Source organism: Bos indicus, chromosome 21 (genome assembly GCF_029378745.1).
Source record: "Bos indicus isolate NIAB-ARS_2022 breed Sahiwal x Tharparkar chromosome 21, NIAB-ARS_B.indTharparkar_mat_pri_1.0, whole genome shotgun sequence".
Lineage (NCBI taxonomy): Eukaryota > Metazoa > Chordata > Mammalia > Artiodactyla > Bovidae > Bos > Bos indicus.
In genome coordinates, this window is record NC_091780.1 from 58,241,032 (window position 1) to 58,265,841 (window position 24,810).

General features: G+C 37.5%; 1 protein-coding gene across 10 annotated transcripts in view; it reads left to right on the forward strand.

Moving 5' to 3' along the window:
* The window catches only part of UNC79 (unc-79 homolog, NALCN channel complex subunit), a 288,494-nt gene that overhangs the window by 50,116 nt on the left and 213,568 nt on the right, over window positions 1-24,810 (forward strand). For 9 of the 10 annotated variants that reach the window (XM_070775592.1, XM_070775586.1, XM_070775587.1 and 6 more), the window contains exons 2-5: window positions 19-139; window positions 10,297-10,601; window positions 15,012-15,182; window positions 24,695-24,787. In XM_070775592.1, coding sequence (XP_070631693.1) covers window positions 10,355-10,601; window positions 15,012-15,182; window positions 24,695-24,787 — 511 coding nt within the window. In that variant the 5' untranslated portion in view covers window positions 19-139; window positions 10,297-10,354. The remainder of the gene's footprint in view (window positions 1-18; window positions 140-10,296; window positions 10,602-15,011; window positions 15,183-24,694; window positions 24,788-24,810) is intronic. The other variant, XM_070775591.1, reaches the window with a different exon arrangement.

A 24,810-nucleotide genomic window follows, 5' to 3' on the forward strand; every position in this document is an offset into this window, starting at 1 on the left:
TTTTTTGCTTTTATCTAGTTGCTTCCAAGATCCGGTACTTACAGGAATATCATAACCGGGTCCTCCACAACATTTATCCTGTACCTTCAGGAACAGATATTGCAAACACCCTGAAATACTTTTCTCAGACCTTGTTAAGGTAAGCTTTAAAATATCCTGTACTTTGAAAGAATTCTTAGGTAGTTCTGCTGAATTGATTGGGACTTAAATTTTTATTGAACTGAAAGTTTTAAAGGGCTTTATGTTTTCTAGTGCTCTGCCAGAAGAGTCTGAACTCAAGCTTTCTGGGTGTGTATATAGCAGATGAGATCAGAGGCCTAAGTGAAATAAATGGCTACTGCCTGCTTTCCTCAGTTGAACATCTTTTCAAGAGATTCATATGGTGATGCAAGTTATGTTTGCCACTAATATAGAGTGGGATTAAAAGGAGAACCTATATTGCTTATAATGAAGAATAGAAAACACTAATGGTCTTAAAGAAAATCAGAATTATGAAGCATTTTAAGTTCATTAGCAGTATTTCCTATTTCTCAGAGTATCATTTATGATGATACAATTATTTTTAATCCGTGTAACACTTCAAATGTTCAATATGCTTTACAATCTACATGAAGGACAGGAACAAAACCATGGCAGCCCTTTTTCTATTGTCTGCTTTGACTATAAGGTAGAGACAGGAGGAACCCATCTGCCTCACAATTCTTAACAGGGAAACAACAAAACAACAATGGCTAGTCATGTCCAACCCTTTGGGACCCCATGGACTGTACCCTGCCAGGCACCTCTGTCTGTGCAATTCTCTAGGCAAGGATACTGGAGTGGGTTGCCATTCTGTCCTCCAGGGGATCTTCCTGACCCAGGGATAGAACCCAGGTCCTCCCACATTGTGGGCAGATTCTTTACCATCTGAGCCACCAGGGAAGCCAGGGAAGCACTAGGGAAAACAGGCAGGCAAAGGTGAGCCTTTCAGGTAAAGACTTAGTTGCCGGGGACATAATATTGAAGAGATGAGAGATTAGATCCTAAAGCTTGGTCTGTCTCATTATTATGATCTTCATGCTCCAAATCTGATTTGGGAAATGTTTCTTTCAGGTCTATTAAGAGCAAAAGTTTTGTAGGACATGTATTAGGGAAAGGCTACCATCTCAGAAAAGCCATCATGGCACTGGACTTCCCAGAAGTTTGAGGCAAAGCCTCTGGGGGCTGAGAAGGTTGCGGGAGTGGAGGGGTGGGGATGAACACTGTAGAAAGAAGCCTTACTGGGTCAAGTCAGCTTCTAGTCTTCAGTGCCCCGATCTCTGTGTTCTTCTTTGAAATGTCTCTTCTTTAGCATCCTTAGTGTCCCTGTGCTGTGTTAAATGGATTCTGTTTATCAGATTTGTAGATTTCTTACTTGCATAGTAAGTTTAGGACCTTGTTACAGACATTTCTCTTCCAATGGCAGTGGAGTAATTAGCTCAGTTTTCACAGTAATAATCAGATAAGGTTGTGCACCAAAGCATCTGATTCTGTTCTCTTAAATTCTCCTTTTGTCTTTGAGGTCAGGGTTCTCAATGGGAAACACTTTCCTTTATCACAAATTATGAAATCTCTCTAAGTGAGAGACACTTTTCAGTAGGAAGCAAATTCTGAATTCCATTTGCAAAGAAACTGTGACATCCTATTTGGCACTTCAAAGCTTGCTGCTTAGGTCTTAGTCACGGTGCCAAAAAATTAAGAAATTTAGCATATTGAAGTCATTTTGCAAGACATGAGGATTCTATTTTCTTGAGTAAGGGATAATTAGAATATGATCATGGATAGTAACATTTTAATGGTGAAACTGGTATTAAAACAGTTTGTTCAAGTGGCTATTGAAAAAGATTCAATAAAACTGAGTCCCTCAAAGGGAGACAACATCAACAATCACTGCAAATGGTAGTACTAATCCATTAGCTCTTATTATTATAGCTGTATTTATATAGCTATTATTATCACAGCAATATTATAATACACAATAGTAATCATATGACCCCTCATAATAATTCTATGAAAGAAGTATACTATTATAGCCATTCTACATATAATGACATAGTGGTTAAATAAATTGCTCCAAGTTACATATCTGGCAAACACTGGAACTAGGATTTGACCCTGGGACTCCTAAGCCACAGTATACGCTTTGAACAGTTACGCTATGCTTCTTCTCCTTATTATTGCTAGCTATCATATTCCAGTGGTACTTCTTTAGTAAAAACTTGGTTTGGCCTTTGGGAATGCTGGCATCCATTCAGTTCAGTTCAGTTCAATTGCTCAGTCGTGTCCGACTCTTTGCGACCCCATGAACCACAGCATGCCAGGCCTCCCTGTCCATCAGTAAGTCCTGGAGTCCACCCAAACCCAAGTTGATTGAGTCAGTGATGCCATCCAACCATCTCATCCTCTGTTGTCCCCTTCTCCTCCTGCCTTCAATCTTTCCCAGCATCAGGTCTTTTCAAATGAGTCAGCCCTTCGCATCAGGTGGCCAAAGTATTGGAGTTTCAGCTTCAACATCAGTCCCTCCAGTGAACACCCAGGACTGATCTCCTTTAGGATGGACTGGTTGGATCTCCTTGCAGTCCAAGGGACTCTCAAGAGTCTTCTCCAACAACACCACAGTTCAAAAACATCAATTCTTTGGCACTAAGCCTTCTTTATAGTCCAGCTCTCACATCCGTACATGACCACTGGAAAAACCATAGCCTTGACTAGACAGACCTTTGTTGGCAAAGTAATGTCTCTGCTTTTTAATATGCTATCTGGGTTGGTCATAACTTTCCTTCCAAGGAGTAAGCGTCTTTTAATTTCATGGCTGCAGTCACCATCTGCAGTGATTTTGGAGCCCAAAAAAATAAAGTCAGCCACTGTGTCCACTATTTCCCCATCTATTTGCCATGAAGTGATGGGACCAGATGCCATGATCTTAGTTTTCCGAATGTTGAGCTTTAAGCCAACTTTTTCACTCTCCTCTTTCACTTTTATCAAGAGGCTCTTTAATTATTCTTCGCTTTCTGCCATAAGGGTGGTGTCATCTGCATTTCTGAGGTTATTGATATTTCTCTCGGCAATCTTGATTCCAGCTTGTGCTTCCTCCAGCCCAGTGTTTCTCATGATGTACTCTGCTGCTGTTGCTAAGTCACTTCAGTCATGTCCGACTCTGTGTGACCCCATAGGCGGCAGCCCACCAGGCTCCCCCGTCCCTGGGATTCTCCAGGCAAGAACACTGGAGTGGGTTGCCATTTCCTTCTCCAGTGCATGAAAGTGAAAAGTGAAAGTGAAGTCACTCAGTCGTGTCTGACCCTCAGCTACTTCATGGACTGCAGCCTACCAGGTTCCTCCATCCATGGGATCCTCCAGGCAAGAGTATTGGAGTGGGGTGCCATTGCCTTCTCTGATGTACTCTGCATATAAGTTAAATAAGCAGGATGACAATATACAGCCTTGACATTCTCCTTTTCCTATTTGGAACCAATCTGTTGTTCAATGTCCAGTTCTAACTGTTGCTTCCTGACCTGCATATAGGTTTCTAAAGAGGCAGGTCAGGTGGTCTGGTATTCCCATCTCTTGAAGAATTTTCCACAGTTTATTGTGATCCACACAGTCAAAGGCTTTGGCATAGTCAATAAAGCAGAAATAGACATTTTTCTGGAACTCTCTTGCTTTTTCAATGATCCAGTGGATATTGGCAATTTGATCTCTGGTTCCTCTGCCTTTTCTAAAACCAGCTTGAACATCAGGAAGTTCACAGTTCACATATTGCTGAAGCCTGGCTTGGAGAATTTTGAGCATTACTTTACTAGCATGTGAGATGAGTGCAATTGTGCGGTAGTTTGAGCATTCTTTGGCATTGCCTTTCTTTGGGATTGGAATGAAAACTGACCTTTTCCAGTCCTGTAGCCACTGCTCAGTTTTCCAAATTTGCTGGCATATTGAGTGCAGCACTTTCACAGCATCATCTTTCAGGATTTGAAATAGCTCCACTGGAATTCCATCATCTCCACTAGCTTTGTTCATAGTGATGCTTCCTACGGCCCACTTGACTTCACATTCCAGGATGTCTAGCTCTAGGTGAGTGATCACACCATGGTGATTATCTGGGTCGTGAAGATCTTTTTTGTAGAGTTCTTCTGTGTATTCTTGCCACCTCTTCTTAATATCTTGTGCTGCTTCTGGCATCCATTATGAATTCATAAAATACAGTTTGGGCTGTCTTTGAGATCTAGGAAAGAAAGGAAGTGTGTAGTGCAAAGATTTACCATCCTTTTGGAAGTTATGAGCCATATCTGAGGTGATGTGGACAGTGTTTCTGTTGCCAGAGATTTTAGCTCTGCCTCCCACTCAGAGATTTGTTGTGGCTGGTAGATCAGAGTTGACAGCTTGTAGGGCACACACCCAGCAAATGGGAAGAAGTGGGAAGACACTGAGGAGTATAACATGTTACTCCTTGGGCTTTAACACTTTCAGGTTCAACTTGTGGGCTGAACCCAAGGCCTTTTCTGCCTTCTCTTTGCCTTTCTCAGTTAGTCAGTTAGTTCAGTCGCTCAGTTGTGTCTGACTGAGTCGTGTCAGACTCTTTGCGACCCCATGGTTTCCCTGTACATAACCAACTCCTGGAGCTTGTTCAAACTCATGTCCATTGAGTAGGTGATGCCATCCAACCATCTCATCCTCTGTTGTCCCCTTCTCCTCCTGCCTTCAATCTTTCCCAGCATCAGAGTCTTTTCCAAGGAGTCAGTTCTTCGCATCAGGTGGCCAAAGTATTGGAGTTTCAGCTTCAACATCAGTCCTTCCAATGAATATTCAGGACTGATCTCCTTTAGGATGGACTGGTTGGATCTCCTTGCTTTCTAAGGGTCTCTCAAGAGTCTTTTCCAACAACACCACAGTTCAAAAGCATCAATTCTTCAGCACTGAGCCTTCTTCATGGTCATACTCTCACATCCATACATGACTACTGGAAAAACCGTAGCTTTGACTAGATGGACTTTTGTCAGCAAAGTAATGTCTTTGCTTTTTAATGTGCTGTCTAGGTTGTTCATAGGTTTTCTTCCAAGGAGCAAGCATCATCTTTTAATTTCATGGGTGAAAGCACCATTTGCAGTGATTTTGAAGCCCAAGAAAATAAAGTCGGTCACTGCTCCCATTGTTTCACCACCTATTAGCCATGAAGTGATGGGACCAAATGCATGATCTTAGTTTTTTGAATGTTGAGTTTTAAGCCAGCTTTTTCATTCTCGTCTTTCAGCTTAATCAAAAGGCTCTTTAGTTTCTCTTTGCTTTCTGCCATAAGGGTGGTTCCATGTGCATATCTGAGGTTGTTGATATTTCTCCCGGCAATCTTGATTCCAGCTTGTGCTTCATCTAGTTCGGCATTTGTCATGGTGTACTCTGCATATAAGTTAAATAAGCAGGGTGACAATATGTAGCCTTCAAGTACTCTGTTCCCAATTTGGAACCAGTCCGTTGTTCCATGTCTGGTTCTGTTGCTTCTTGACCTGCATACGACCTCAGTTTTTAAAAAATTCTCATGTCTTTTGTTTACTTCCCAATATTTCCAGTGATACAGAATTTACAACTGTTATTCTGTGTACTAGACCAATTTATGACCATTTTCACTGTTGGTTTATATGTCCATAATAATCATACATATTATCATATGTAACAAGCATAAAATTCTTTATTTTTCTTATACTATTAGAAAGTTCAAGACAAATAAGACAGTCTAAGTATTTGGTATCCAAGATTTTTTGACAGTAATGTTCTCTACTTAATAAGAAGTTTATTTCCTTTGCATTTTACATATTTAATACACATATTCAGAGTATTTAATATTTCTTGCTTTTAGAATTCAGATTCTTTATAAGAAAGCAGAAAACATTAAGGGTGAATTCTTGCAGTAAACTTCTGTTTTTCTATTTGGGTTTTCTCAATGAAGTTCAAATATGCCACCTGCAGTTTCAGCAGCATCAGAATTGCATTTTTAGAGTAATAGTCCTTTGATATTCATGCATGCACATTACTGTCTGTGATTTCAGTAGAGTTTTGTATATATTTTCAAAGGCAGAGGTTAGGCTAGATGTTTAACTTCAGTTAGTTTAATCCATAGGAGAGGAGAGATTATATGTGGAGAAATGTGCAGACCCTAATTGACTATATCAGCAGTTGAACAGTCCACATAGGTCCACTTAGTTCACAATTTAACTCATATTAGAGTTCATGGAGGTTCCCCAAACTGTAGGGGAGCGGAAGGCAGTTCCTCTATATTACCCGGCTCGCTAGCCCTTGAGCCTGGAGCAATGTTCCCTCTTAGAAGGGAATCAGTTTTTGTTGAATTGGATTGACTTTAGTCCAAGTTTCATCCATCATGGGAACTCTTCTAGAGCATTTACTTAATCTAGCAGTGACCAGGGGTCCTGGGTAAGATTTGTGTGAGTGCTGAGTTGTCCTCATTTTAATTCAGTAGGGATCTAAGTGTGGAAATGGACACACGATTTATACACAACTTCAGAGTTTAGTTTTTTGTTTGCTTTTAGCCTTAGAAGTGGCTGAATTTCATCTCTTTTAATGCTCCTCATTACTACATAGGAATCTGCCTATTTTATATTAGAAGCCCTCTGGGACCATATTTTAAACATCTAAGGTCTTCCATAGGGATCTTGCCTTTTGACTGGTAGAGCATTTAAAAGCTTCCTTCTTGTCTTCCTATTTCAAATATTCTTTTAGAATTCCTTCCCCTAGATCATTCTTCTGGTGTCATTCAAACTGCTAGCGCACACATCTTTAAAAAAATCATTATGTTTGGGGCAATCTACTTGCTGTCAGCTCTTTAGAAAATCTTTAAAGGGGATTCTAGTTTCAGTTCAATAATCATAACTGAATTCTAATATCTAATGGTTTAGGAACAACATCCTACTGCTGCTACTGCTAAGTTGCTTCAGTCGTGTCCGACTCTGTGCGACCCCAGAGACGGCAGCCCACCAGGCTCCCCCGTCCCTGGGATTCTCCAGGCAAGAACACTGGAGTGGGTTGCCATTTCCTTCTCCAATGCATGAAAGTGAAAAGTGGAAGTGAAGTCGCTCAGTCGTGTCCAACTCATTGCAACCCTATGGACTGCAGCCTACCAGGCTCCTCCGTCCATGGGCTTTTCCAGGCAAGAGTACTGGAGTGGGTTGCCATTGCCTTCTCCGAGGAACAACATATAGACCTTCAAATGAATGATTTATAATCCACAGAGTAGCTTTAGAGCATACATAGCATGATCCAGTAAATTTTGTGCCGTGAGTAGATCTGATTCAAATGTCAGAATTCATAGTCTTATAGAAAGTTTGGGTCTCCCTGATCGCTCAGTTGGTAAAGAATCGCCTGCAATGCAGGAGACCCCAGTTCAATTCCTGGGTCGTGAAGATCTGCTGGAGAAGAGATAGGCTACCCACTCCAGTATTCTTGGGCATAGAAAGTTTATTTATTTATTTTTTGTGCTATAAATACCTCAGGGCAACTTCACGTCTTTCCCCAAACTACAGAGTTCTCCTCTTGGTTTCTCTTATATTAGAAGTATATGCTTGATAATGAGGATCTCATGAGTGAAGAGGAAAGGTGAAAAGTTGTCTGCTGGGTCAAACTCTTCTGAGCAGGGCATTCTTAATTCTTAATATTCTTTTGGTTGGGTGTACAGGCCTCTGGGAAAGAATCTCAGATGGGGAAGATGGTTTTATCATTCCAAGTTAGACAGTTTGGTTGGGGAAATAAGTTTTTTTTTTTTTTTTTTTCTGAGTAGACTTCACAAAATATCATGAAATCACAATGCATTGTACATTTATTCATAAGCCCTTCTTAAGTTTTTCCACAAATGAAAACATTTCCTTACATTGAAACATGAATGGTAATTTAAAACTGGTTTCATGGATAACTCATCTTCAGCCATTTTTTTCTCAACCTCACCAACTTATTAAATTTAAAGGCAGTGAGAGAGAAATTGACTGCTTCAGTGCTGACCTTTTCCCTCCCTGCATATTATGAAGTTAGTGCTGCTCTCATTTGGGAACCATGCATATACAGGAAGGGAAAAATATCAATGTAGAACATCCAAAGTTGATGTGACTAGTGTTTGTTAAATTATATCAAACTTTGGAAAAATACTACTGTACATTTGAAAAAAATAATGTGTTATATTTCCCCTACCAAGGAAAAGTTTGATGAGAACAAGGTACTTAATTTGAAGTAAAGCATTAATGTATGCTGTACAACTAATTTTATTCTCTAAGGCAAAATATTATTTTTTTATGCCACTTCTGTAAGAGCCACATCTTGTAATTTTGGAAGGATGCTGGTAGTAAGCTGATTTAGGGTTGAAGTTTGGTAAATAATATTTCTGACTTATTTCCATTGTGATTTTAAGGAAATTTTCAGTGGGAAAAATCCTATAGTGTTAAAACAGATTTTTGATGAGTGGGTTTATCAAGAATTTAACATTTAAAGGTGGTACTTTTAGGAGTAATTGAGTTTTATGACGAAAATATAAAATCTAATGGAAAATCTGATGGTATTTATGGTAGATGTAGGCAGACAGGGGTAACTGGAATGTTGATATTATCCCATTGTAAAGTGTAAGACTACAGAGTAAAATACATCACACACAAAAAAGGTATATTAAATCCCTTTAAAAATGAAAAAAAAATTACTCTAAATCTTAAGCTACTTATTGCTAAGAATTATAACATAACTATTCTGAAATTATTTTTATTATTATTAATTGTTTTTCCCCTGGACATTGGGTAACAGAAGACAAAGGAAATCGAGGTAAATTAGGCACATGGAAAATAAAAAGCATGTAGTCATTTTTCTTACATTGTAACATATTTTGCACTAAGAGTAAATAAAAATAAATGTAAATTTGAAATAGCAAGCATGCTTGACACTAACCAATTCTTCACACTACTGTAAAACTGTAAATGTAATAGCATTAACTAAGAACTTAGTAATGTTTGATGCACATAGAATAAGTATAAAATATGTAATGAAATACTTTAAAATTGGTATCTATTTTGATTAACATAGAAGTGTACTCTATCAAAGCACTTTGTAAGTGCAGCAGATATTATCATTACAATGTATAGCTATTGTCTTTAATGATTAAAAAGTATAGCCTAATTTAAAAAAACCTAAACATTTGGCTAAGCAATCATTTCTTCTATGTTTAAATTAACAACTTTTCTGCTTTATTGCTTTTCCTGAAAGGTTTTTATTTAAAAATTAATGCTAAAAGAAAGCCAATTTTTTAAAAGAATTTCTTTTTATTCCCATTAAACTTTTTTTAACTTTGTAAATTATCTTTCCTTTAGTTTTTAGTGAGTTTTGTTGAATAATAACGTAAGTAGCAGCAGAAATATATAAGATCTTATTGTATGATGTGCAGCTATATGACAGATACTGCTTGCTTAGTCTTTAGAATTTTGAAGGTAACTATTTAATAAACCACTGTTCGTATTCATAAAATAAAATGTTTCCTCCCCAACATGCAAAATTTAAAAAACACACATAAATAACCATTATCATTAGTTCACAAACATATGCTACGGACCATCTACTCTATATTATTTTATAGCTTTTCCAATGTAGTTTAGCTAACATTTTAGAAATATGTATTATTTCTAAATTCATATGCCTGTTTAAACTTCATTATCTCAAATGATACTGACAGAATGTCATGAAACAGTATCATAATATACATATAGACATTATTTTGATGCAATAAACATGTGATTTTTAAGACTTTCTTAATAAACACACATGTTTATTCTGTGCTAAAACATGTTTCTGCAAGTGCCATACCTATATTTTGCAGGTTTTTACTTACCTGATTACGACAGTCTTGCTGAAAACTTCCTTTGCTTTGAAAGCTCCTTTTAATTAGGAATAAAAGCCCTAACTCATTAAAGCCATGATTTTTCCTTCCAGGAAACCCCCTCCTTCATCAAATCAATAAACTGTAAAACATGGGTTTGGCACTGAAACATGCATTTTTATATTTTTGCTCCTTACTAACCAGATAACACATGAGATGCAATGCAACTTCCACAAAATAAATCTTAATTATTGGTATCTCTGAGCATGAAGCTGTGTGACCTGTATTAGATTGGTAGATGCTGCTGGTGTGGCAATTGCATCTTATGTGGGACATATCTGGTGTTTTATTATTTGTTTTAGAGTGTCATTTCAATGTAATGTGCTGTTCTTTGTGTCTTTGTTGTCTCTTTTTTTTCTTTGTCCCCCCAACAGCATTTTGTCCCGCACAGGGAAGAAGGAAAACCAAGATGCCTCCAATTTGACAGTGCCCATGACCATGTGTCTTTTTCCTGTGCCATTCCCACTCACCCCATCTCTAAGACCGCAGGTCAGTTCCATCAACCCTACTGTTACTCGCTCCCTCCTTTACAGCGTCCTGCGAGATGCACCCTCTGAACGTGGCCTGCAAAGTCGTGATGCTCACTTGTCAGACTACCCTTCTTTGGACTATCAAGGCCTCTACGTGACTTTGGTGACTCTCCTGGATCTAGTTCCTTTACTACAGCATGGCCAACATGGTGAGCATTTAATCAAAACTTTTGAAAATATACGTGTACGCTTATGGATACTGGAGACCCTTGCAGTTACTATAATACATTGCCTGAAAGGTCTTTGTGTGGCTAAAGCCTTTCTTACACTGAAACTTAATTATGTTTTCTATCATTTGTTCTATCATTTTTTGCTGTTTTATAGGCAGAGGGATGTTATCCAAGTGGGTCTACACTGGGGGCAATGGGCTTGAGAAAGGAGGAAAACTATAAAAGGAACTTTCTTATTCACCCTGACCTGCTTATCAGGGAGACTGGTTGAAATTATGGTTTGGGGGTTGTTTTAAAAACTAGTCCACCCCCAGAAAAATGTAAGAGGTGGAGCTTGAAGGACACGTCAAGTCTACTAACTAATTCTGTAATTTTGGGGAGCAAATCACAGAATCTCCCTGGGACTCATTTTTCCTGTCTCCTAACCCAGGAGGCTAGATATGAAGAAATCTCTAGGAACTTTTCCAAATTTAACTATCAGTGGTTTTTAGAAAATGTTGACCACATGGTACAGTGTATAGTGGTGCTGTATGCTGTGTATAGTATATGCATGCTGTGTATGGTGTATATTATACATGTATTAATGATGCTTTATGACAGAAGCCCAAGAGCATGCTTCTTTGCTTAACTCTTCCCCTTTCTGCAGTCTTTCGTCAATTTCATTAGCTTGCATGCTTACCAGATTCTTCCAACCCATAAAAAGGAGCTCAGTAGTATCTACTGCTTAAGTATTAAATATAGTAAGTCCTCTACATATGAATGGGTTATGTTCTGAGAGCACATTTGTGAGTCCAGTGTGTTCATAAGTCCAACAGAGTTAACCTGGGTACCCAACTAACACAGTCATAGCTATATAGTGCTGTACTGTAATAGGTTTATAATACTTTTCACATAGATAATACATAAAAAGCAAACACAGATATAAAGAGAGCATTTTAAATCTTATTAAACAGTACCTTGAAAAGTACAGTAGTTCAGTACCACAGCTGGCATACAGGGGCACGTTCGCATATTTGAAAATTCGTAATGTGAGAGTTTGTATGTAGGGGACTTACTGTGTGGGAGAAAAAAGGATTTCTTTTTGCAGCAAATGAGCTTTTAATACGTCAGTTGTCTTAACTTTAAAAGCATTGATAATTTGGTCCATGGAGGTATGATAACCAAAGTTTCACTGCACAAAAAGTTGAAATTTGGGAAATGGGTTGGTGGTGGTGGGGGTTATTTTGTCTTTTAGTTATGGCTAACTTTCCTAAGAGAATTCTCAATGGTTTATTTAGTAAGATGTGTTCTTAAACAAACATTTAAAGCCTGCTTTTAGAAAAATGATGATATAATGATTATTAATTTTTTATATTTGCGATTCTATATTACAGTGAATATACAAAAATGTAGAAACTTGTGAGTTTGTTTATTGTACAATTTTGCTGCTGTTTTAAGCCTAGTCACTTTTGTTGTGATCCTACCCCAGCTGAGAACTTAGAGGTGATGTCTCTCTGAATATAATGTTCCTGGAGCTGACTGCGGTGATGGACGTGCCTGTGCTTTTCCTTTGTGACTGCCTTTCTGACCCTGGGGTGGACCTCTTGTTAGGGATCGTTGACTGAGATAAAAGCATTCTGTTTGGTATCTTACAGCCCATCTAACGGCAATTCATGTGTAAATTGTGACAATTTCAGGGAAGATGATTTATATTTTTACTCTTATATGCACAGCTATTTTGTGACCTTCCTCTTTCCTATTATCTATGGGCTGTGTTCTTATTCTGCATAACAAATCTTAGAAGGTAGAAAAAACTCACTAGACCATCCCTTAGAAAGAAAGAAAGAAAAAGTGAAGTCACTCAGTCGTGTCTGACTCTTTGCGACCCCGTGGACTGTAGCCCACAGCGCTCCTCTGTCCATGGGATTTTCCAGGCAAGAGTACTGGAGTGGGTTGCCATTTCCTTCTCCAGAGGATCTTCCCAACCCAAGGATCGAACCCAGGTCTCCCACATTGTAAGCAAGACACTTTACCATCTGAGTCACCAGCTGCTAAGTCACTTCAGTCGTGTCCGACTCTGTGTGACCCCAGAGATGGCAGCCCACCAAGCTCCCCCGTCCCTGGGATTCTCCAGGCAAGAACACTGGAGTGGGTTGCCATTTCCTTCTCCAATGCATGAAAGTGAAAAATGAAAGTGAAGTCGCTCAGTCGTGTCCGACTCCTAGCGACCCCATGGACTGCAGCCTTCCAGGCTCCTCTGTCCATGGGATTTTCCAGGCACCAGGGAGGTTCATAAAACAGTACAACACTGCTTTGGTTGATGTGAACAGCATCAGAATTTCCAAGGAAGCTGGAAGCAGGGAATTCTGGTTCCCGAGCTGTAACTTTTGAACAAGAATGACTGAGGGGTGGGTCCTGAGGATCTGAATTTTTAAGTAGCTCTCTGGGTGACTTTTCTATGCACTGAGTTGGAGAAGCCTTGCCTTCAGGGCTGGAGGCTGTGTCCTCGCGTGGGGCAGTGCAGTGTACCCAGCAGAACTGCGTTTTTGTTGTGGTTCAGCTGCTTACTCTCACGTGATCTTGGGCAAACACTTCCATTTTCAGGCCTCAGCCTCCTCATATGAAAATTACTCCGGGGGGCTTCAGGCTCCTTTCCGTGCCAGTGTTCTGTACCTAGACTAAAATGCAGCTGAGGTGTCTATTGTGCACAGCTGCAATCATTTCTTAGTAAAACACTTGTGACTTTTCTGTTTCATCGGTTTGAGCCCAAGGTCGACTGACCCTCACCTCCCAGTGTGCACTGTGTCTCTCTGCTGTCAGTCAAGGGGGCAAATTAATTCTAATGATGATCAGAAATAACATCAAAATAGCACTAAGAAGCTCAGTCTGCTACCAGACAAACAAATCTAATAATTTCTTTTATAAAGGATACGAAAATGATCCAAGTTTTCATTGTCAAGACTTGGCTGATGACGTGAGATGCAGAAATCTGAAAATATATACTCATATACTCAGTGTGATGTGGTTTGGTCTACTTGCGTTCTAAAGCTAAATAGTTATGATTTTTGAATGTCTTCTATTTTTACTCCTTGTGCAGGTAATAATAATAGTAACAATATTCATATCTGATACTTGTGGAGCACACATTGTGTGCTATGCTAGGTACTTTACGTTTTGTTCATTTAAACCTCCTAACAATCCTAATGAAGTGAGGTAGGTATTGTTCCTATCACTTACAAACGTTGATAGAAACAGTACTACCAGGGGACACGTCCTTCTGTGATATTTGTAACTAAATGCACAGGGTCGGGCAGTATCAGTTTACAGCTTCCTTTCGTTGATGTATGCTGAATCTGCCACTGTGCTGGAAGATGCCAATTACCTCATTGCCTGAGACTTCAGATGTAGGAAGATTGTTCAGTTGATGGAGCAGAAATAGCCTGGTTTTATTTCCAGCCTTGCCCTTGAGTTTTCTGAAACTTCCCATGAGAAAATAATTTAACATCTTTGTGCCACAGTTATCTTGTATAAAATGTAATGGAGGTAAGAATGCTGGAGGGATTTCAGGATTCATTATCATGTGAAAGTGCTTTTGATTTATAAAATCAGGGAGTAATATGACTGAAGATGGATAAAGTGTTGAGGAAAAGCTCATGTCATAGATACGGGTGACCTTTGAATAACTCAAGGAGTTAGAGGCACTAACCACCTTCCCTCGCCCTCGCCCCGCAAACAGTAAAAAATCAGGAATTTCTGCTGCTGTCTCTGCCTCAAAAACAATGGATTTGATAAATGACTCACCCAAGGGCAGGGAGCTGAAACGGTTTGGATAGAATCAAGACTCAAATCCTAGTTCTTTGGGTTCCATTTGTTGTGATCTCTAATTGACCACAAACTTCCTCCTACACTTAGTTTAAAGATCTGTAAAATGAAGATGAAAAAATAGTCAAAAGTGTTAGCTGCTCAGTTGTGTCTGACTCTTTGTGACCCCATGGAATTGTAGGCCTCCAGGCTCCTCTGTTCATGGAATTCTTTAGGCGAGAATACTGGAGTTGGTATCCATTCCCTCCTCCAGGGGATCTTCCCGACCCAGAGTTTAAACCCAAGTCTCCTACATTGCAGGTGGATTCTTTACCATCTGAGCTACAGATAATATAATTATTGAAAAAAATCCATGTACAAAAATGGACCTAATACAGTTCAAACCCGTGTTGTTCACAAGTCAACTGTATTTATATTTTTTAATTCTATCATTTATCAAATACTGTGCAGGTGCTATACAGAACTCTTAAAGAAGGGAGTGATAGTTGCTTGCAATTTAAACCATTTCATAAAAGCTTAAAATGTAAAGTTAGCTTTTTTGTTAAATGCAGGATATTCAATGACTGATGACTTGATTTTGTTTTGCAGACCTTGGACAGTCAATCTTTTATACAACTACATGTTTGCTCCCCTTTCTCAGTGATGATATTCTGAGTACTTTGCCCTACACGATGATATCAACCTTAGCTACCTTTCCTCCGTTTCTGCACAAGGATATTATTGAATATCTTAGCACATCTTTTCTACCAATGGCTATACGTAAGTTCAGTCTTACCTAATACTAGATTATTTTTATGTGTTGTATGATGTATGAATGGAAATTGCTTTTGCTGTTTTAGGTTTGTAGATTTTCAAGATTATAATCACTGCTGTATACATGGGCTTTGATTAAAATTCAGTCACTTAGCATGAATAGTACGGTGAACATCAAAGACATGAAAAGACAATAATACCTTAGAATTATTTTATGCACATAGTTTGATCTTACAGAATAGGAAGAGAGAACGAGTCAAAGCACAGTCTACATTTCCTACATATAAATTAGAGTATTTTTTGCAACTTTAGAAAAAAAGACGGAGAAAAATGTTGTCTGGGACGTAGAAATTCTTATCTTTTGCATCTGAAGGCAGCAGGGTGTGCTGGGAGGAACAATGGATAGAGTCAGGGTATCTAGATATCCTTTAGTCTCACTTCTGTCCGTAATCTGCTCTGTGAGATCGGCAGCTCATATAGTTAAACCTCGTCTCCAGGGTGATGGTAGTATCAGCTTTCCCTCACAAGAGTGTTGTGATGACATAGTGAGTCAAAGTTTATGAGAACACTATGAAAAAAGCAAAAGCTTCCAACTCATGTGCCAGGTACTATTATAACATGGATTCAATTTGAATTCTGCTTCATTTTTATAAGCTTATTTCTGCAGGCTTGTTATCCAGATGTGGTAACAGAGAGAAAAAAAAGAAGTTGGGTTGTGATTTTTATGATCAAAATCCTTCTAAAGTATTTTTTTTAAAGAAATACATGATTAATTAACCTATGTTTCAGTAGATAATCTGAAAAGATTATGGGTTTAGGAATCAAACAGATATAGATTCAAATCACAGCTGTGCTCCCAACTAGCTGTATGAGCTTAGGCAAGTCACCTAACCTTTCTGTTTGCAAAGTGAGAACAGTGATAATACTGCCTCATAAGGTTGCTGTGACAATTGAGATGATTGATTGGAGCATTGGTAGGGTGCTGGCATAATGCCTAGTGTTCAATAAGTGTTGGTTTACTTCTGTCCTTCTCTCAACTCTCATTCTATAATAATGCCTGTGTTGGTCACATTCAGTTCCTAGAGATCAGTTTTTACTGTTATGCACTTAACAATTGTATTAAAGTTGTCGCTTTGTAATAACGATTGGTAAACAAATGTACCTTTGAGCCTCATTTACTTGTTTTACACTTGAGTTTAATTTTAGCTGTGGAATTGTAATTTTCATGTCTTTAAAATAGAGTCTGACTTCTGCCTAAATTACATAGCTATTAAAAATGAGCAGACTGATTATACTGTTCAAGTAATAGAATATTTAATTCTGTTTTAGAATATTTAATTTAGTTCTCTTTTTTCATTCTGTGTAACTCTGTTGACAAAGTACTCATGGATACAGCCTTAGAATTGTAAAGTTGTATTTTTTTTAGAAGTATGTTGACAGTTAAGCTTAAGCAGAGGCTTTAAAAAGAAAAGAGTAGCAGTTGGGTCTGTATCTTTCTGAGTGTAACTCACTATATCCATCCTTCTTAGAAATAGTACTTTTGGAAGAGGTACTACATATATCAGGCCCTTGGGGTTATACTTAGGAGTGACTGAGCATGTGACAGCTGGCAACTTGTTTCTTCATCCTGGATTATTAGTTTCTACTTAGAAATGTACTCTAAAACATAGCCTGTAGTCACGTTGGAATCCTCACTTAGTTAAATGTGTGAGCCTTGGCAACTGAGGGAAACAAAATTATAAGTTGAGTTTATAAAATCTGTGTGAAAATTGCAATTGTTAGTGAATTAGCTTGGTATTTATTTAAAGGGTAGGGACAAATCATTTCATTCTTCTTTAACTGTGAAGGAGAGGTTTAGAAAAAATGTTCCGTCTCTAAGGTTATTTCTAGCTTAATTATTCTAGGTTAAATAACATCAATCTTTTTTTATGTAACAGGCATATATTCTTTCAATGCAATCGCTGATCTGGTTCATTTATTTGGTTCCTCTGGTTTTAGTCTCTTAGTTTTGACTGTTTCATTTCTTGTCACTATTCCTGAGATTCGAATGTAGCCAATCTTTGTCATCTTTAAGTCTTTGAGAATAAGTTGTGGTACTTACCTTTAAAGCCAATTCTGTTAAATGATTCAGGTGTTTCTTTTGTCCTTATTTTTTCCCAGAGTAGATAAAAAGGACACAGATCCAAAGATGGAGGGAATTGGGTTCCAAATTAATCGTGTCAAACTGAATCGATGTGAGAATGTGTGTCTGTTGCTTGTATCCATGTTGGTTTTATTTTGGGAAGTTGTTTCCGTGTTCAAAATTTCTGACCAGAACTAGAGGGGAGCATTTAATTTCTATGGGAATATTTTTATTTAAGGCCTGAGATAAAGGACATTGCATTTTCTGAGTACTTGATAAAGTCTTTAAGACAAAAAAGCTTTTACCTCTTTGGTACAATATTTGCAAGGTCAAATGTAGTACACGACAGGTTTTCAGGTGTTAAATGATAATATCATTAAGGACTTAGGAGATGAAACTCTGAACTCTCAAGCAGACCTAATGAGGGATTGCAGCTCTTTCAGTTGAAAAGCCCTGTATGTATATCAGTTAAATCTATTACGCCATTTTTGTCAATAAACCAAGTACTGTGCTTTTATTTTAAATAATTCCTTTGAGGTGCTGCAAAGCAAAGTGTAATTTATTATAAAACTTTCTTTGACATAACCTTTTTTTGTTATTGCCTTGTATATATATTAAGATATATATTGGTAAATATATATCTTATATATATATATAGTATATACAAATGTATATACATTATTGTATATATATACAATATATTATATATATATTAAGATACACTTGTTTTTATTTTATATATATTAAGATTGTATATATATTAAGATATATATATATTGTATATATATTAAGATACACTTGTTTTTATTTTATATATATTAAGATTGTATATATATTAAGATATATATATCTTGTATATATATTAAGATACACTTGTTTTTATTTTATATATATTAAGATTGTATATATATTAAGATATATATATCTTGTATATATATTAAGATACACTTGTTTTTATTTTATATATATTAAGATTGTATATATATTAAGATATATATATCTTGTATATATATTAAGATACACTTGTTTTTATTTTATATATATTAAGATTGTATATATATTAAGATATATATATCTTGTATATATATTAAGATACACTTGTTTTTATTTTATATATATTAAGATTGTATATATATTAAGATATATATATCTTGTATATATATTAAGATACACTTGTTTTTATTTTATATATATTAAGATTGTATATATATTAAGATATATATATCTTGTATATATATTAAGATACACTTGTTTTAATTCCATATGTGTGCAATAGGCTTTGTGTAATATACATATACATAAATATAAAGGAATTATTAAGAATGAGAAAGTTATTTGCATTTCACCATGGAAATCTCTCTTTTTCCACGAAGGTTCTGTGATTGTGCACCAAACTGAAGTTTGGATGTTGGCAGAGAAAAGGAAAAGAGGTCCCAAATGAACATTATTTGATGTAGCATACATTATTTTAAAGCGAATAATAAAGCTGAACAGTTATATCTGTGAAAGATCCTTCTAGTGGTATCTTGGCATCCTGAACTGTAGTCTCATCTAGTTTCTTTTCCAACTTTAATTTCCTCAAAAGTCACTTACCCTTAGACAACAAAGGTTCATTTAGATCTTTGCATGGAATTAAAAGCAACTGTATGATTTAATTGAATATCTGCTTCTAAGCCTTTGGCCCTGTATCATTTTTTTGTTCTACTGCTGCTACAGAGGATGCATATTATGTTCTATGATCTTCCAAACACTAATAAGTAAATATAATAGAAAAAAACACAGTAAAATACCAGTGTAAGATATTAATGAATTTAAGTAGTATTTTATATATAAAATGTTTTATTAGCTAATGACTGTTTTTGTAAGGTAGATATTACTATACTTTTTTGTTGTTCAGTCACTACGTCATGTTCCGCTCTCTGTGACCCCATGGATTGCAGCATGCCAGGCTTCCCTGTCCTCTGCTCTCTCTGGAATTTGCTCAGACTCATGTCCTTTGAGTTGGTGATGCTATCTAACCATCTCATTTTCTGCCGTCCCTTCTTTTGCCTTCAATCTTTCCTAGCCTCAAGGTCTTTTCTAGTGAGTTGGCTCTTCACATCAGGTGGCCAAAGTATTGGAGTTTCAGCTTCAGCATCAGTCCTTCCAATGAATATTCAGGGTTGATTTCCTTCAGGATTGACTGGTTTGATCTCCATGCAGTTCAAGGGACTCTCAAGAGTCTTCTCCAACCAAAATTCAAAAGCATCAATTCTATATAATAGTATACTTTAGGAGCTTTAATATTGAATTATGAGAAATATTTTGGAATAAGAATCCAGAAGCACTGAAATGAAGTCTTTTGATTGTTGGCAGATCTCACAATCTCATCTAACTTTAGTTTCTTTAGCTGTAAATTTGTGAATAATTGTAACGTTCCTATCTACATCACAGTGTTTGTTCTGAAGGCCATGGCATAACATATGATAATGGCCTTTGAATGTTGTCCGATGTTATACCAGTTTATAACAGACCAAAACACACAGTCAAAGGACAGATGTGTCAAATCTCATTGCAACCCTTTCCAATATTCTGCTCAAAATTACATGGTGACATGACATTTCATCATCTTAAATATTGCTTGAAATAAGGGGCCATCTGCTGGGGCTTGGGAATTTTTCCTGAGAGTGTGTCATATAATAACAGTAATTGTTATACCAGTTTTTGATCTCATAGAACCTGACAGAACACCTCTTGTGTTGATGGGCAATCCTGTCTCTATGACTTTTTATTTATCTACCAATCTTAGCATATATTTTAATGCTGCATAGACTTCAGGGTCATGGTATCTTTTGTTGAACCCATATGACCTGACAGCACAGGTATCTTATGCTCAAACCCTGTCTCAGGGAGCACAGTTACCTCTGCGTACACAAACAGAGGCCACTTGCTAATCCAGGCAGCACAGGAAATGATTCTGTCATATAGCAGAATTGGCATCAGAATGTTTTTTTTCTTCCCAGGTGATTCCCTTCTCTGTACCCCTTAAAAAGGTAGACAGCATCCAATAACTTCTGAGCTGGTCTCCCAGCCTCTACTCTTAGCCCTCCCAGAGCCTGCTCTCCACCAAAAAGCCAGAGCTGTCCTCCAAACATGGAAATCAAATTATGTCATTTCCTTCTTGAAAACAACTAGTAGCTTCCCATCACTCCTGCAAATCAAATTCAGCGCCTCTGCCTTGCTATCTGGCCCCAGCTTATCTTACTACTTCATCCCTTGCCTCCGCTAGCGTTCGCTCTGCTGGGCTCATATTGGCCTTGCTGCAGTTTCATAAAGGCACCAGGTTTTGCTTTTGCTCCAGGCTTTTTTCCTCTGTCTCACAAGCCCTTCTTGCAGATGGTCACATGATTTGCTTGCTCACTCCCTTCAAGTCTCAGCTCCAGTAGTACGGCTTCCCAGAGGCCCTTCTTTACCTTCAAGCTCAAACAGGACCTTCTATCATTTTCTACCTATTCCCTTGCCCTGCTTTGTATTTCTTCACAGGTATTTGTTTCCTGTTCCTCTAGAATAACACAACAGAACTGTCTGCAGTCATGGAAAGGTTATTTAAAATCCTGCGCTATTCAATAGAATAGCCACTAGCCACACGTGGGAACAGAACACTTGAAATATATCTAATGAGACAGAGGAACTGCATTTTTAATTTAGCTTACTTTTTAAGATTTATTTTTTATTTATGGCTGTGCTGGGTCTTTGTTGCTGCATGTGGGCCTTCTCTAGTTGCGAAGAGCGGGGGCTACTCTTCTCTGTGGTGCGCTGGCTTCTCTTATTGCAGGGCAAGGGCCCAGGAGTTGGGGCTTGTGGACTCCAGAGCACAGGCCCAGTTGTTGTGGCTCATGGGCTTAGTTGCTGCATGGCATGTGGAATCTTCCTGGACCAGGGATCAAACCCATGTCTGCTGCGTTGGCAGGTAGATTCTTACCACTATGCCTGATTTACTTTTGATTAGTTTAAATTTAACCACATGTGGCTACTATATTGTACAGCACAATTCTAGCATTTAAGCTTCATAAAGACAAAGACTTGCCTGTCTTATACACAGCTGTGTCCCAGCGTCTAGAATAATGCCTCGTATGTAGGAGATACTGAAAAAATACTGTGTGACTAAGTGACTAGAGCATTAACTATGAAGTCAAGTGACTTAGGCCATAGTCCTAATAATTAGGTTGGTATTCTTGTGCAAAATTTGATTTCTCTTTTATAAAATGGCTTTCCGCTATACTTTTTTTTTGCGGAGAATCATATAAGAGCTATTTCTGATAATGTATTAGGAATTATAAAATGCAGGAACAGATTAAGAAATTGTTGTTGTTCATAGAAGGAGGGAATGATATAGTAATTGTTTTGGTAGTGCTAAGAGGATCAGGTCTTAAGAGGAATCGGTCTTAAGACTTAATTGTATTTCCTGAGCACAATATTGCATGTAAAATTTCCTTATTTTGATTAATTCTCTGGTTCCTTCCATTGTATGCAGCTTTGACCTTATACATCCTCATGAGGACAAGCTGCATGTCTGTTTGCATCATGCCTTTTTAACAAGATTCAATAAATGATGTGTGTCTCTGCATGTTTATTAAATTGGAATTGTGGTGACTTTGTTCAGTCCATTAGAAGACTAAGAAATTGCAAGGCACAGTCTACTTAAAGAAGTGCTGGAGTTGGTTTCGGAGGCCTTGAGTCAGGGGAACACTCTTGGCTTTGGTCCTGACCTTTCTTGAGGGAGAGCATGGATTTGTAGGGGTTAGGAGGGACATCCAAAAGTCACCAAGCCATTTGGACTGTTCTCCAAATGAACTTCACCTAAATCATCTGAGATATTTGGGCATCTCTCCCACTGTGTCTCCAGGCACAGTGATTCTCAGCCTCCCTTAATAGTAGTTCTCATTTTTAAGAAACACTTCTCATTTAAGTTTGAAATGAATTTAAACAAAGGTGAGACACTTGTCCCCAAAGGAATGGATATAGTATACACATAATTATTTTTCCTTGCCTATGTTGAAGGCTACACTTTCTTTTGCTTTTCTCCCCTTTAACCAAAGAACCCAAGGGTGTGCAATTATTCCTCGCACATCTGGACACCTTATTAAATATTTCCTTTCTTTTTTTCCCAAGTTTTATTTATTTAAAATTTTTGGCTGCACACTGCGACATATGGTATCTTAGTTCCCCAACCAAGGAACGAACCTGCATCCCCTGCATTGGAAGGCAGAGTCTTAACCACTGAGCTGCCCCAGAAGTATTTCCTTTCTTATTCTCATCCCTCTAGTAGTACTTCTCAAATGTAGCTCCAAGGTCCACTTGGTCAGAATCATTTGATGTCTTTATTAAACAGCTTTCCTGCTTTTCAACTGAGTTAGACTCTGTAGATATGGGTCCCCTGAAGCTGAATTTGAACAAGTATTAGTATCAGCCATTCAGTCATGTCCAACTCTTTGTGGCCCTATGGACTATCGCCCTCTAGGCTCCTCTGTCCGTGGGATTCTCCAGGCAAGAATACTGGAGTGGGTTGTCATGCCCTCCTCCAGGGAATCTTCCCCCAGGGATTGAACCTGAGTCTCCTGCGTTTCAGGCAGATTCTTTACCGTCTGAGCGGGGAAGCCCAATTTGAACAAGCTCCTTGGCTAAAGTCTGAATTTGGCCCAAAGATTTTTTCCCTTGATTACTTAGTTCATCAACTTTAACATCTAAGATCAGTGAACTGATCTTCATGTCTTTGTATAAGTATTAATACTTATTTATATTGTATAACCAAGCTAATTTTTGTTCCTGATTATCACTGGCTTGGTGGGTTAGCAGCATCCCAGAAGTAAGTGATTCATAAAAACCAACTCAGGTAAATGGGACTCAATTATAGATCCATTTTATTTGTTTGTGTATTTCTGTAAACTATTGTAATGGCCACAGTGTCCCTTGTGGTGCTCATTTTTAAAATGTAAATTAAAAGAGAATCATGTTAAATTTTTTTTTGTCTTCTTCATTATATGATAAACCTCTTTTAGTGCTTTAATACTTCTTTTATACATGTGTTTTATTATGTTATCTTATTCTTTTTGGCTGTAGGTGAGATATTATTCCTACACATTGCACTTTAATGTTTTAAAATAAGACAGATTTTAGGGCTCTCTGCTTTTTTCTTGTTGGCTGTGTTGGTGGTCTTCTGCAGTCTGTGTTGGAAGTTGAGAGTTGACTTTATGAGCGTGTTTATTCACTATCTACTGTTCTGTTTGTGCTTTCCTGACAATTTGCCGCAGCAGCCCAACTATAAGGCAAGATTTCTGCTATTTCTGCAATTATCCCAGAAAAGGAATTCTATTTTCTATTTGAGTCCTTGTAAAGTTTCTCTACTGTGGGCCCTCTCTGTTACTGTGCTTAGAATAATAAAGTACACTGGAGACAACATGTTACCTCGAGTGACCTCCGTCAGAGCTAGTTCTGGATGCTTATAGAGGTTACCTGATACACTCATTAAAAAAGAGAGATTTGAAACAGTGTTGGATGTCTTTGTAAACAAGCCACTTAAAGATGTCTTGAAAGCAATGTGTAAGTGGTTATCACATGGCATTCACAATTTTACTGCTATAAGATGAATTTTGAAGAATCCAACTGACCTTGTGATTGAATACTGTGGGACAGGATAAAATGTCCAGCAACAGCATTATTCACAGATTCAAAAAGTGCTTTATTTCAAACAACTCAGGTGGATATGAAAATGGTAAGCTCTGGAAAAGTAAAAGAGTGATTGTCATGGCAATTAAGCTGCTGTTGCTGAAGTTACATGTGAAGGTTTGAATAAAATTGTTTAATGATAAGTGAGAGTTGAAAATAATTTTTAAATTAATATACTGTTTTTTATTATGCATGATTTAAAATTTGTGTTTGTTACTAAGTGAATATAGTGCCCATTATAAGTAGACTCTTTCAGTTGCATCTCTTAATACATTCAAGTTGTGTTAAAAAACCTTTTATTTTTACTTTCTTATTGGGATAAACTTCAACATGCGTTGTATTTGGATACACAGAGGATTTTGTTTTTTCTTTCTTTTCTACCTAGATAAAAACATATTGGAAACAGAGATCACATCTAAGTAAAATTCTGATGTAACTATTGCACTACATTCTGGCATTATTCCTGCTCCTTGAAGATTCTCACTAAATATGCCTATGATAAAGACTACGGTAGTGTTTGTGTGCCAGGACAAATTTTGTGATTTCATTTATGCAAAACTTCTATTAATTTTTTCAAGTTTCTTTTCAGCTCTCTTGCCCTATGCAAAGTAGTAACAAAATATATAAATAAATATAAATATACAAATACATATGTATAAATTGTGTCTAATCAAAATAATTTTGGTTTTAGTGGGTTCCTCAAGGAGAGAAGGCGTTCCTGCCCATGTTAATCTCTCTGCATCATCCATGCTAATGATTGCAATGCAGTACACATCCAACCCAGGTAAGTGGAAATTTGGATGGATT